Source organism: Moschus berezovskii, chromosome 7, assembly GCF_049115385.1.
Source record: "Moschus berezovskii isolate FMDL1 chromosome 7, NW_MosBer_1.0, whole genome shotgun sequence".
In the NCBI taxonomy this organism is placed as follows: Eukaryota; Metazoa; Chordata; class Mammalia; order Artiodactyla; family Moschidae; genus Moschus; species Moschus berezovskii.
The window spans coordinates 84,981,563-84,995,013 of NC_142466.1; the positions used below are offsets into that span (position 1 = coordinate 84,981,563).

Sequence of the window (13,451 nt, forward strand, 5' to 3'; positions counted from 1 at the left end):
ATTTACAAACACTTTAGTGTTATGATAGAGACAGTCTTGGACTAGAAATCAGGAGCTGAAATTTAAATTAGCTTTTTCCAGCTGACAAACCCTTGGCTAAGTCTGAGTTTCATTTTTCTGATCCAAAAAATAAAAATAATAATTTGCCTTTCCTGCTAATGAGTGATAAGCACTTGGAATATTTTCATGATACCATGAGGGAAGAGCAAGTTTGTTGGGACTTAAAGTGAATTGGGTTTTGAGAAATCAATTGCTCATTGATTGAACATTGAGAAGATGAATTAACTGCTTTTGCATGGACTGGAGCAATTAGTTGGCAATTTACAGCTTTAATTAGAAGATTGTCCTGGATATTGGGTTCTTAGGACATCAGCAATTTGGTTTACCACATTGATTATACTAGAGTTTCATTAATTTTTCTGAAAATGCTGTTAGGTAGGTAGTAGGGAGGGGAGATTGGTGGTGACTATCTCTGATAAATCATAATTAATGTTAAAAATTAGATGAGAATAAAAATGTGGCAAAACCACTTTGCTTAGGAGGTGCTGTGCTGTGCTTAGTCACTTACTCCATGGACGGTAACCTGCCAGGCTCCTCTGTTCCTGGGGATTTTCCAGGCAAGAATACTAGTGTGGGTTGCCATGCCCTCTTCCAGGGCATCTTCCCAACCCAGAGATTGAATCCAGGTCTCCCGAATTGCAGGTGGATTCTTTACTGTCTGAGCCACCAGGGAAGCCCAAGAATATTTCTATGGTTTGAACCTGTACCCTTTTCGATGTGTTTCTTGATCATCCTCCTCTTCTTCATCCTTTCTTAGAGAATCCTGCTCGACGGTGATGTGTTCTTCTACCTGGAAATCAAACATGGGGACAGAGATGGAATGATGAGAATGCCGAGCATAATGGACTCTGGTCTCTTTTGCTCAGAATTTTGGCAAGGAAATTTTTTCAAATTATTTAAATTACTTTAAAATTATTACGCAAGATGATGTCTCCAATTATCAACTACTCAGAGATTTCTCTCCTTGTCACAAAAAAATCTAGGTTCATTTATCTCTCCCTTTACTTATAAGGAGCCATTAGTATTTTCTCCATTTCTTCAGCCAATGGGCTAATATCTCTGCTTTTAGTTCCTATCTCTACTGTAATCATTCAATTCCCGCTCTGTTTTCAGACAAGTGCTAAATGAAGTTAACACCAGAGGCTACATAAATCTCCCTTTATATTCTGTCAGCCCCAGTTTCCAGAAAACTGAGACTAAGGTTGTTTTTATTTTCCTGGCAGCCCAAGGCTTGGTCTTCTTATATGAACAGTAGCCCAGCATCTTCCAAAGCTGTTAAACTATCCTTGGGAACTAGGGTTCTTCTATCAATTGGGTTAAGGGGAAATATTTCTTCACTCAACTAATCCTTGCTCTAATTACTGAGTAATGTATATGCCTGGGCTTCCCTGGTGGCTCAGACAGTAAAGAATCTGCCTGCAACGCAGGAGACCCGGATTCAATCCCCAGATCAGGAAGGTCCCCTGGAGAAGGGAATGGCTGTCCACTCTAGTATTCTTGTCTGGATATTTCCATGGATAGAGGCGCCAGGTGGGCTACAGTCCTTGGGTCACAAAGAGTCAGACACGACTGAGCAACTTTCACCTTTTCTTTTTCGTACTTGCGCTGTCTTTTTCTTTGGGTCGGAGGGAGGGGGGTTGCAGCATGTGGGATCTTAGTTTCCCAACTAGGGATGGAACCCATGCCCCCTGCATTGGAAGCATAGAACCTTAACCACTGGACAGTCCTGCTGGGAAGTTCCAATCGGGGCTGTCTTTTATGGACAATCATCGCAAGTTCTGTTGGAGCTGTTAAGCATCCATGACCTATTCTATTTTTGTGGTGGTGGGAAGGATTTTCTGCCTCCCATCATCCTGTGATAATGTCTCAAACAGGTCCAGCTATTGTAAGCAAAGGCAAAGGAAGGTTGGGAGGGAGCAGGCAGCTGTTAAGCAGTTTTGAACATGCTCAAGAGGTATAATGCCAAATCTCAGACTTAGTTTGTTGTCAGATCCCATGAGGCTTTCATTTCTCTTTAACAATAACAACAAAACCCAAGGAAATTAGTTATTAGCATGTCTCTGAAAGGATCCTCAAAGATTATCTTGTCCTTTGAGGCCAAACTCCCATTATGCTCCTGATTTAGGCTGCTTCTATGTCATGCGCTGGGTCTCAGGCACAAGGATGGTTGTAATAGAGACCAGCTGAGTCCAGGCTGCAGCTGCAAAGGTCAGGGGTTCAGAGAAGCCCTTCTCATTTCCCCCCACCTAACACCAAGCTTGGCCAAGAGAAAAAGTTTGGTAAAAGTTTCACTTAAATGATCTTCATCATTATTTTTTTTGAGTAAAATTGTCCCAAGTTACCTACCATATAGAACGTCTAGCATTTCTTTGTTTGCTCTTTTGGTTTTTCCAACCCCTCTTCATCTTCGAAACAAGACAAAACAAAACAAAGCAACAAAACATTCCTGACCCCAGAGTCAGGGGACATCTACCCTCCCTCCTTCCCTTCACAGTCAAACCACTTGAAAGAACTGTCCTTATGTTCAGAGACACTCCATATCCTGTTCACTTCTCAACCCACTGTGACCAAACTTCTACTGAGATGGCTTCTGCTAAGGTCACTGCCAAGGTCATCTAAGGACCACTGTGACCAAACCAGTAGCTACTCCTCAGTCTTCATATTTCTATTTATAATAATACTTAATTTTTGTTTTTGACTTTTTTTGTGAAACAGTTTTTAAATCAAGACTTTTAAGAGCATATTTATTTAGGTTCATAGCAGAATTGAGAGGAAGGTCCAGTTTTCTCATATATTTTTGCCCCCTACTTCATGCAGCCTTTCCCATTATTGACTTCTCCACCAAAGTGGTACATTTGTTACCACTGATGGACCCATGAAGTCTGTAGTTTACATCAGGGCCCACTCTTGATGTTGTACATTCTATAGGCTTGGTCAAATGTTTAATAACAGGTATCAACCATTATAATATCATATACAGTATTTTCACCATCCTAAGAATCCCCTGTGCCTATTTGTCCTTCCCTCCCTTACATCTTCCCTCCCATCTTGGCAGCCAGTGATCCATTTACTGTTCCCACAGTTTGCCTTTTCCAGAATGTCATACAGTTGGAACTACAGTATGGAGTCTTCTCAGATGGCTTCTGTTAGTGATACACATGTGATGGTCCGCCATTTCTTTTGATGTCTTGATAGCTAATTTGCTTTTAGTGCTGAATAATATTTCATTGTCTGGATGGACCACCATTCATTTATCTGTTCACCTTCTGAAGGATACTTTGGTTGCTTTTAGGTTTTGGCGATTATGAATCAAGCTTGTATAATCATCCATGTGCAGGCTTTTGTCTGAAAAGAAGAATTGTCTTCTCTCTCTCTTTTTTTTTTTTTGGTTGAAGAACACTTACCGATATGAACACTTTAGAATATATTAAGTGAAATAGAAAATTACCAAATAATATGAAAGCACAATCCCAATATACCTGACATGCACATGGATGTATATGTAACTTGGATTGAAACAAGCTATATTTCAATATGTTAGACACTGATTTTTTTTTCTGGAATTACAGTTCATTATTTATCTTCCAAATTTTGCTGCAATAATATTTCAAATTTTCTACTTCAAATAAGCTATTTATTTATCATGAGCAAACTCCCCCTAAGATATGGCTCCCAAACAAAATTACTTTTTAAAGGATGATATACATGGGTAATTTGCTCCCTTTTTAGCAGCAGGTTTTTTTCAAATGAGATCCTTACACCTGTAGCTTATATAATACTGTACATCAACTATACTTCATAAAAATTTAATTAAAAAATCTATAATCAGTGAAAACATCCTTCAAAAATGAAGACATAATACAGATATTTTCAGGCAAACAAAATCCTACCCAGAATTCAATATATAAAAGAAATAAGAGGTTTTGTCACAGAGCACCCCAACTTGCTGTGTACACTTAGATGTCATTGAGAAGCCCTAGGGAGTCACAAGTTTTAGAATCGTGTCTTAGAACCTTCCTCTTGTCTGCTTCATTTACTTTAAAATTGAGATGTTTTTGTTGAAGCCAGCGCTTTCTGTCTTGGGATGGAATTTGGAATGTGCTATCACGAAGTGTCAGAGCAAGCCTGGGTACTCTCTCCGTCAGATAGAACAGATGTATAAACACAAAATCTTTGTGCACATGTGTTTTCCTCATGACCCTGCCATACCCACTCTAATTACCATTAAACTTGTTCCTCTGAGTGCCAGACTTTCAGTCCCCATAGCCGTTGCACGGCAGTTGCCATGGTGACAGATTCACTCACTGTTTTCCAGTCATACCTGCTTGCCATTTCCGTGCTGTCTGTTTTGCACAGCTCTGTTCCTTAGTGAGTGGTCATTTCCTGATGTGTTCTGGTTTTCAAAGCCATCTTCATCATTCTAAGAAAAAGTACAGGATTGCAAAAAAAAATTTTCAGAGCCAAAAAACAAATGTTCTTTCAACGAATGATGCCCAAAGACTTTTGAGGGATGGGACAACAAAGACGAAGTGTTTAGATGAGTCAGCTGATTAAAGAAAGAAACAATGAATCATAGTACTTAAAGAAATAAAAATGACTATTAAAAAATTTGAAAATTTACTGTCTGTAAAAGCCACATATGGAAAAAGACTATCTCAATCTAGAAATGTAAATCCTTTTGTTTTCTTTCCTTTTTTTTTGGGCTGTGAAATCTTAGTTCCCTGACCAGAGATTGAACCCAAGCCCTTTGCAATGGAAGCACGGAGCCCTAATTACTGGACAGCCAGGGAGTTCTCTAAATCCTTTTGTTTTCTAATATAATCTAATGGTACATATGGCTGCTGGTACTAAAAATATGTTTTAGTTAAAAATTTAGATGACTTATATTTCACATTTTTTTTCCTGAAAGACATGAAGGCTCTAAGTACAAGACTAACAAAAGCTTAAATGTTTTGCATTTTCCCACTTCTTTGATTATACATATTCCTGATCAGTTTCTCTGCTTTTAATCTTTCTTTCCTTCAGATCTGTATATAAATTCCTCCTATGCTACTCTTTCTATATAATAAGATGAGACTCCTGGCCTCTGGAGTCAATTGCATGCTCCTCGGCACAGTTCAGGGTTGCTCGATCCTGTTCATTGCTCCCTTTGCAGGCACCATAACACTCAGCCAAACAGAACTATGTGCCCTTCTCCAGGCCCAGATTAAGTTCTCCTGCCTTGTGTTTTCTATCCTGCAAAACATCCTATAAAATATTAGCAGTTCCTTCTAAACAAGATTTAAAGATAAAGCATGGTTCAACTATAAAAGATGATGATCTGAAAAATGCATGTGTTGTACTGAAAGTCATTACTTATATTTGAAATATGCATGACTTTTGTTGGTGCTGTTGTGATGGAAGAGATCGGTGTGGTCCAACTTGAAGAAGACAGAAGGAAGAAGGTTGCTGGACTAGGCTATGTAGCCTTCCAACAAGCAGAGCTGAGATGAGAGTGGAGCTTTCCAACCTCCTTTTCAACACTTCACACAGACTTTCAAATTATAAAACGAAACAAAATATAGTTAACTGTGGGCTGGATAATTTTATTCTTAGACGTTGGATTTGTGAGATGTTAAAATGTGTTTTGTTTGGTTTAAACCATTCTCCGGTAGTAATGAGCATGATAAAAAAAATGCCTTCTTCTGCGAGACCAATTTGGCTTTAACTTTTTCTGATTTTTCTTTTACAAACTGAGTAGGGTTTGCTCTTGGAGGTGTGTCTTGAGCCCTAGCTGTTTTTCCCAAATATGACAAACACTTGGCTCATTTTTCCTTTACCATTTTGGGATGGGTCCAATCTTTCTCCCATCTCTTCCCCAACTAGCCTTTTTAGATGGCACTTCATTCCAAGTAAGGCCCCAGATAGATAAACAGTGTCAGATAGGTGCTTTTATCTTTTCAAGAAATGTTTCCTGCTAGCCCTGTCAGTTATTGATTTGAAAAAGAAACAAGTGTATGAGTTTGATTATTATTTTTAGCCTTGAAGGGCACCATGTAGGATCTTCCACCAGGGATGGAACCCGTGCCCCACTGCACCACCAGGCAATCCCTCTGTTAGTTTCATTTTAACTTTAGATCTCTGGCTGGCCCCACAGAATTAGGGAAAAAAAGTACAATTCCAACTTGTAATGTATGTTCCAAACATGCAATTCCTGCTTGGAAGGCAGATTCTTTGCCTCTGAGCCATCTGGGAATCCCCTGTTGAAACACAGGACTGTATAAATGTGAATAAAGAGTAACTTCCAGCACCACCTGATTTAAGCATAAAAGTCTTGTGGCCAAACTGCTTTTTTTGTGTGTGTTACAAATGCTTACACCTTACTTTAGCCCAGCTCCTTGCTTTCATGAGTGCAGAAAATTTGCTTAATAAAAAGCTAAAAATAAAACCCAACAGGAGTTGGAAAAACAGGACCTAGGTAACTGAGGGGGTTTGGTCCTTTGGGTCCCTAAATACACAGGTGACACCAGGCAGGTCACATCATTCTACCATTCTGTCTATCCATCTACACGACAGTTTCGACTTGGTGTTCTCATTGTCCCTTTCCAATTCCCATCATTTTCTGGCTCCAAGAGCTTCTGCTTCTAGGTGCTGATTACTCCTGCCACCTAGTGGCAGAATTGGAGATTTCCTTGAGCGGCTCGGTGCAGGATGAAGCTGACCTTTATAGGGTTAATGCAAGAGGAGGGGGTGGGGGTGGCGGTGTAGGGGTGGAGTGAGGGGTAGAGTGGGCACCTCTGGACCTGAAATGGGGTTGCTTTACCCCCACCATAGTACATGCTTTGGCTTTTCAGCGTTGTTCAGAAGAACAATATCTCCCGGTTGGGGATTTCCAAAAGAAACAAAGGAGGTATTTATGGGTGTTAATTGGTGCCTGAAAAATGACCCTTAAAATACCCGTTTATCTGCTTCTTTTTAAATTGGAGTCCTATGGGCTATAATAGGTGGCCCATAATTACTTCTTAGGCCATTGTTTTTTTTCCCCCATCTATTTAGCAACTGGGATTGAAAGATATCAGTACACTGGACTCCTACAAACATGACTGTATTCTGAGGGCATACCTGCTCCCTGAATGGGTAACAACACTGTGGGTGTGGTGTATGAGTACTTCTAAGCAATTTGCAGCGCAGCACTTTTAACTTCTCTACTTAACCTTAGTGGCTGTGTGTCCTAAGGGGATGATCTTGGATTGGGCCCACGCTGGAGGGCAGATCCTGAGCCAGGAGTACTGGTGTTTGGGCTGGTTCCCCTGCCTTGTCTTTTTAATCTTGCATTTCCATGTGGTTCAAGCAACTATAGATCCACAGTCGGTGTTCCAGGGAGTACAGACAGAAGCCTTTTAAGTTAATTTCTTCCTTTCATTCAGTTTCTAAACCACACAACTTCTAGAACATAGTCCTGAAAACTGAAATCACCCTCCTCCCCCCTGGCATCTATTTGTGGGCTGGAGGGGTCTCCTATAGAATTCTAGTTGAACACATCGCCACCCAAAATAAAGGCGACGATTGCAAGCTTCCCTTTGAACTAGATTCTGGTCAATGAAATGCAAATAGAAGTGGAGCCCTGAGTTGGGCAACTCGGGAATGCTCCTTAAGAGATGGCTGGCAGGTCCTCTTTATTCCTTCTAGCCTCTCCTCTGTCCCGCTGCCTGGTGGTGGATGGTTCCAACTGGGTCATGAACATAAAGGTCCTATCCTTGTGATGTTAAAGTGGTGAACTAGAGGGGCCTTGAGCCGCTGGAAACCTTGAACTCCCACTCTGCCTCTGCACGACCCACCTCCTGACTTACCTGCAGGAAACACACTTCTCCCTTGTTACTTTTGGTTTTTGCTTTTATGTACACCTGAGCTTACATAGTATTCAGTGGGTTCAAGACACTGCATGAAAGCTTTACAGCATTTTGCATTTGATCTATAGAGGCCTGTGAGATGACTATTGGGATCACCCTTTTTACAGATGAGGAAACTAAGGCAAAGAAAGATAAGCAAATTCCCTGACTCAGGTTGTACAACCAGAAGTACAGGAGATGGAATCTGAGTTAAGATTTTCCAACCTCAGGCCCTAATGTACTCACAGAGTTTAGCCAGTGGGCCAAGGCCTTTTGGCCTTGGGAATGTCTAAAGACATAGTAGTATACCTACAGATTGAATTCCCTTCAATAAAGAAAGCCTGATTTGGACTCTATCTCTTAACATTAGATTAGAGTAGAAATGACAGAGATACTTAAGATTCCAGAAAGGCTGGGGTCACTTTTAAACTTGTTTTAGGTTCTGGTGGTTATTTCTTATGCCAGCATGATGGCCTTCCTGCCTTAGACAGATTCTGAGTCAACTTTGCCCTTTAAATAACATGAGTGAGCACTCCTGCATTTGTGGGCAGGTCATGTCTCCATGGGGGGCTTCCCTGGTGGCTCAGATGCTAAAAAATCTGCCTGCGATGTGGGAGACTAAGATTCAATCCCCAGGTCAGGAAGATTCCCCTGGAGAAGGAAATGGCAACCCACTCCAGTATTCTTGCCTGGAGAACTCCATGGACAGAGGAGCCTGGCGGGCTACAGTCCTTGGGTTCGCAAAGAGTCGGACATGACTGAGTGACTAAGCACAGCATAGCACATGTCTCCATGATGAGTGTAATATTCTTTCTTCTTTTAACCATGCCTGCTCCACTCACTTGGTCTCTCTCTCCCACTGTGGCCCTGATTGAACCAACATGGCTTCATTTCTCAGCTGCAATGTCTCCATCGAGACTCAGTATCACTGTGCCAGGAGGGCCTTTCTTTCCACTTTCCTTATACAAACTGCTCTGGCCTCACGTGCTCTGTTTGGGGCACTGGCCTTGCTGAGAGGGCACAGCTTGACTTTGAGACCTGGAGCAAGAACGGAAATCTTCCTCCAAGAAGACTTTGATCCTAATCTTTGGCTGGATGTAGAGCATATAGGTTTATCAAAGATGAGATTTCCCAGCAGGCAAAGTGATGTTGACAAGGACCTCTAGGAGTTGCTGTGAAGTTCCTTAATTTGTTCTAGGGCTTGGCATTACATAGCAAGTTTTAGGAGGTATTTGATAATAGACCTTGGGTGGAGGGTTTTATACTGCCCAAACAGATTGGTGATCTAGGTTGCTTATTTTGTTTTCCATGTATTTAGTATGTATATAAGAGTGTGGTGGTAGTAGTGGTTTAGTCGCTAAGTTGTGTCTGACTCTTATAACCCCATGGACTGTAACCCACCAGGTTCCTGTCCATGGAAATTTCCCAGGCAAGGATACTGGAGTGGGCTGCCATTTCTTTCTCCAATATGTGTGTATCTATTTCCAAATCTCTGTCCACCTTTAATGCAAACTTCCTCAAAGTGTCATTCATGCTATGCAGCCCAGGCCCTAGGCATAGAAACTGGTTTTTAGCTGTACAGGCTAGTTGTATTTTCTCAATAGGATACCACAAAGGCCCACAGCAAAACCAGATAGTGGACAAAGTAGACTGAGGGTCACCGCTTTCCTTGCTTTGATTTAATCCCTGTGTTTCCATACCAACACCTGAGAGCCAAAGGACATTTGCCTAATTTATCTCTGTGTTTGTTTCCAAAGTACCTGATGTTTGGCAGAGATGCTCTGCAGCTGTGCTGGGGGAGATAAATGCTTGGAGAGATACACAGTGGTCAGCCACCCAGAGCTGGCTCTGACGTGACCACAGGAAGGCACCTGTGAAAATGAAACCTGGAGATATCCAAGGGTTGCCTTTGCTTCATCACCCAAAGTGGGGATTTGTACTCTGCTAGGTGCAATTGGTGGAGAAGGAAATGGCAACCCACTCCAGTGTTCTTGCCTGGAGAATCCCAGGGACAGGGGAGCCTGGTGGGCTTCCGTCTATGGGGTCACACAGAGTCAGACATGACTGAAGTGACTTAGCAGCAGCAGCAGCAGGTGCAATTGGTGGAGAAGGAAATGGCAACCCACTCCAGTGTTCTTGCCTGGAGAATCCCAGGGACAGGGGAGCCTGGTGGACTGCCGTCCATGGGGTCGCACTGAGTTGGACACGAGTGAAGCGACTTAGCAGCAGCAACATAAGGTGCAATTGGTGCCGTGTGCAAAGGAGCGTGGAAGACTGAGCATGCCCTGGTTGCCCCTGGAAATCTCCACCCCTTTCCTAGAGCCCGATGACCTGTCTGCCTCTTGGTCCTGGGAATTCCCTGACTGCTCTCCCTCCGGGAGGAAGGTACCTTTAGAATGTGAGCTCCCCTTCTCTATTCTCTGGCAGTTGAATAAAAGCCTGTCTTGCTTGCACCAAACTCAGTTTCATTATTGGCAGCATAAACCTGGGCAGCAAAGAACTCCTTGACCAAGCCAGGAGTGCTTCAGTTTGACTAAAGCCCCAAGAGGGGTGGCCTTGTGTCTAATTTGTAACAGAAGCAACAACGTGGTAGGGACACCTTAAATATTGCCATGGATGTTGAAGTCCCAATGCCTGCAATGAAAATGGGAATGTGATGTCATTTGGACTTGGGACTGGGTAAATCTGTATTTTACCCACTGGACTCTGAGCTGAGAAGCCAGATACTCTGTTCTTTGTTCTCTGATCAGTACCAAGTGCCCAGCACAGTGCCAGGCACAGAAGTGCTCAATGACTGTTTTAGAATCTTACACTAACAGATAAAACAATGTCTCTACGAGTGGTAACCCACTTGAAGCAACTCAGATGGTAAAGAATCTGCCTGCAATGCAGGAGACCGGAGTTTCATCCCAGGGTCAAGAAGAGCCCCTGGAGAAGGGCATGGCAACCCACTCCAGTATTCTTGCCTGGAGAATCCCATGGACAGAGGAGCCTGGTGGGCTACAGTCCATGGGTTTGCAAAGAATTGGACACAACTGAGCAACTAACACTACCAGTGGTGGGGGCTAGCACAAGACTGCTCTCTCTCCTTCCTTAAGAAGGTCATCTTGTGTTCTGATATTCTTAGCCTTAAGTGTTTAAGTGAAGGTGTCAGTAATACAGCTCCAATTTTGGCTGCTTTTCTGAGTTTCTTCAAGTGATCTAACCTTTCTGTATCCATTTCTCTGAAAATGGGTTAGGACTAGACTAGAGCAACTACCTCAAATAGTAACTTAAAATTTCAAAATGCAATACAAATAGATCATAGGCAATGACTCAGCATAAATCTCAGGCAACTGCTTCTTGGGATATTGATAAATTATCTATATGAATTGTGGCTGAATTATGATTAAAAAGCTTGAGTTCCATAGTCACACTTGGGTTCAAATCCAGCCTTAATTTCTTGAGGCCTCATACTCTATTACATGGGGACGCAGCATTCTTAACCTAACTAGGGGGGATGTGTGACCAGTCTGGTGCCACTCATAGTAAGTACTTATTAACTTTCTTTTTTTTTTTTCATGTTAATTTTATGGTTTGGTTTGCTACTTGTTTGCTTGTTCTGGGGCATTTAGTCACTTTGTCCTCTTATCAAAATTTGGCTTGTAAAATCAGCATCTGTTTTATGAATCTAATTTCTTCAAATTACCATTATTACCCCCAACCCTACCACTTATTCATCCATCTATCATCTGTTTAAAAAATCTACAAATGTCAACTATTTTAAGACTATTCCTGGGACTTCCCTGGTGGACCAGTGGTTAACACACTGCCTTCCAAGGCCAGGGACATGGGTTTGATCCTGGGTTGGAGAGCTAAGATCCCATATGCTTTGAGGTTCAGCCAAAATAAAATAAAATTTTAAAAAGGCCATTACTTTCTAATATTTTCTTCCAAGTTGCATGAGCATTGCCTTGGAATGGTTGCATTTTCAAAGGCAGTATTCCAGAAGCCTCTGAACATTACCTACTGCTCCTGACCCTCTTGACTCATGCAACCTCTGGCTCAAGTCTTGGATTGACGTAATCCTTAATGTGAGGTGATGGGCACTGGCTAGACCGCACCTCTGTGAAACGTCTCTGTTTTTCCTGCCAAGCCTGTGTGCGTTGACAGATTGGGTGCAATATCGTGGGAGGAAAGCACCTGACCAGCCTGGGGCTCATTGTCACACTGCTCTGGCACAATCCTCTGTTACCTCTGAACGCTCTAATGGGAGCTCTGAGTTGGGTGCAAGGTGTCAGGGCACAGAACACTGATGACATTCTCCCCTCATGATATTTGTGAACCAGAGGCAAGGGGAGCCTCTAAGGATAGAAATACAAGGAAAAGTAGAAAGACACAGAGTTCTATACCTGGAGGAGAAAAACTAGAGGAATGTTTCATTTGTTGGATTAAAAAGAATACATTTAAAATGCAAATACTCATGGACTATGACTTCTATGAACTTTCTAAGAATTTTTTTTTGATGTGAACAATTTTTAACGTCTGTATTGAATGTATTACAAAATTGCTTCTGCTTTATGTGGGTTTAAAAAAATTTTTTTTTTGCTTTTTTAAAAAATTAATTTATTTTAGTTGGAGGCTAATTACTTTACAATATTGCGGTGGTTTTTGCCATTCATTGACATGAATTAGTTTTTTGGCCATGAGATATGTGGGATCTTAACTCCCTAGCGAGGGGACGAACTTATACCCAGTGCATGGAAGGCGAAGTCTTAACCACTGGACCACCAGGGAAGTCCCTGGTGAGCTTTGTTGAGGAAACTTCTCGAGGAAAAAATAGCCAGATGGAGAAATTTTGGCAAAATAAGTGATAGTATGTTTTGAATCTTTTTTTAATGAATCAAAATCCAAAACAATTTAGGGATTAAGATTCCAGAACAAATTATAAACATTATAACCCCTACTAATGTAGAAAAAATGATCAGAGCACCACTTGAGGGAGGAGGAAATAAAAAGATCAAGGGTAGACTAAGGCGGCCTGTTCCCTCAACTTTTAATTTCTGGAACTGGAAGAGATTTTAAGTAGAAGTGTTTAAAGTAGAAAGGTAAATGCTAAAACATATATAGTCAGCTAAAATCAAGTGATGGAAGAGAAGGAAATAAAATAATGGAAAGTAGAAAATATACAAATTTTGTGATCATTCACAATTTTAAGTTGGTTATAAAAGGAACCATTAAAATAAACAAATACATCTTCAGAAGAAACCAAACAAAAATAAAACAAACCAAACAATGAAAAGATTTAAAAAAAAAAATTACAACCTGAAAAATGATGAGAGGAGCTTTTTTTTTTTTCTGAAAGTCGCTCTGTTGTGTCCGACTCTTTGTGACAGTATACAGTCCATGGAATTCTCCAGGCCAGAATGCTGGAGTGGATAGCCTTTCCCTTCTCCAGGGCATCTTCTCAACCCAGGGATTGAACCCAGGTCTCCCACATTGCTGGCAGATTCTTTACCAGCTGAACCACAAGGGAAAACCAAG

General features: G+C 41.6%; 1 protein-coding gene across 2 annotated transcripts in view; it reads right to left on the minus strand.

Moving 5' to 3' along the window:
• SLC28A3 (solute carrier family 28 member 3) overlaps positions 1-13,451 on the minus strand; it is a 92,574-nt gene that overhangs the window by 33,783 nt on the left and 45,340 nt on the right. Inside the window, exons 3-4 of one of the 2 annotated variants that reach the window (XM_055427392.2) lie at positions 4,382-4,480; positions 762-850 (exon numbers count right to left, since the gene is read on the minus strand). In XM_055427392.2, coding sequence (XP_055283367.2) covers positions 762-850; positions 4,382-4,480 — 188 coding nt within the window. The remainder of the gene's footprint in view (positions 1-761; positions 851-4,381; positions 4,481-13,451) is intronic. The other variant, XM_055427393.2, reaches the window with a different exon arrangement.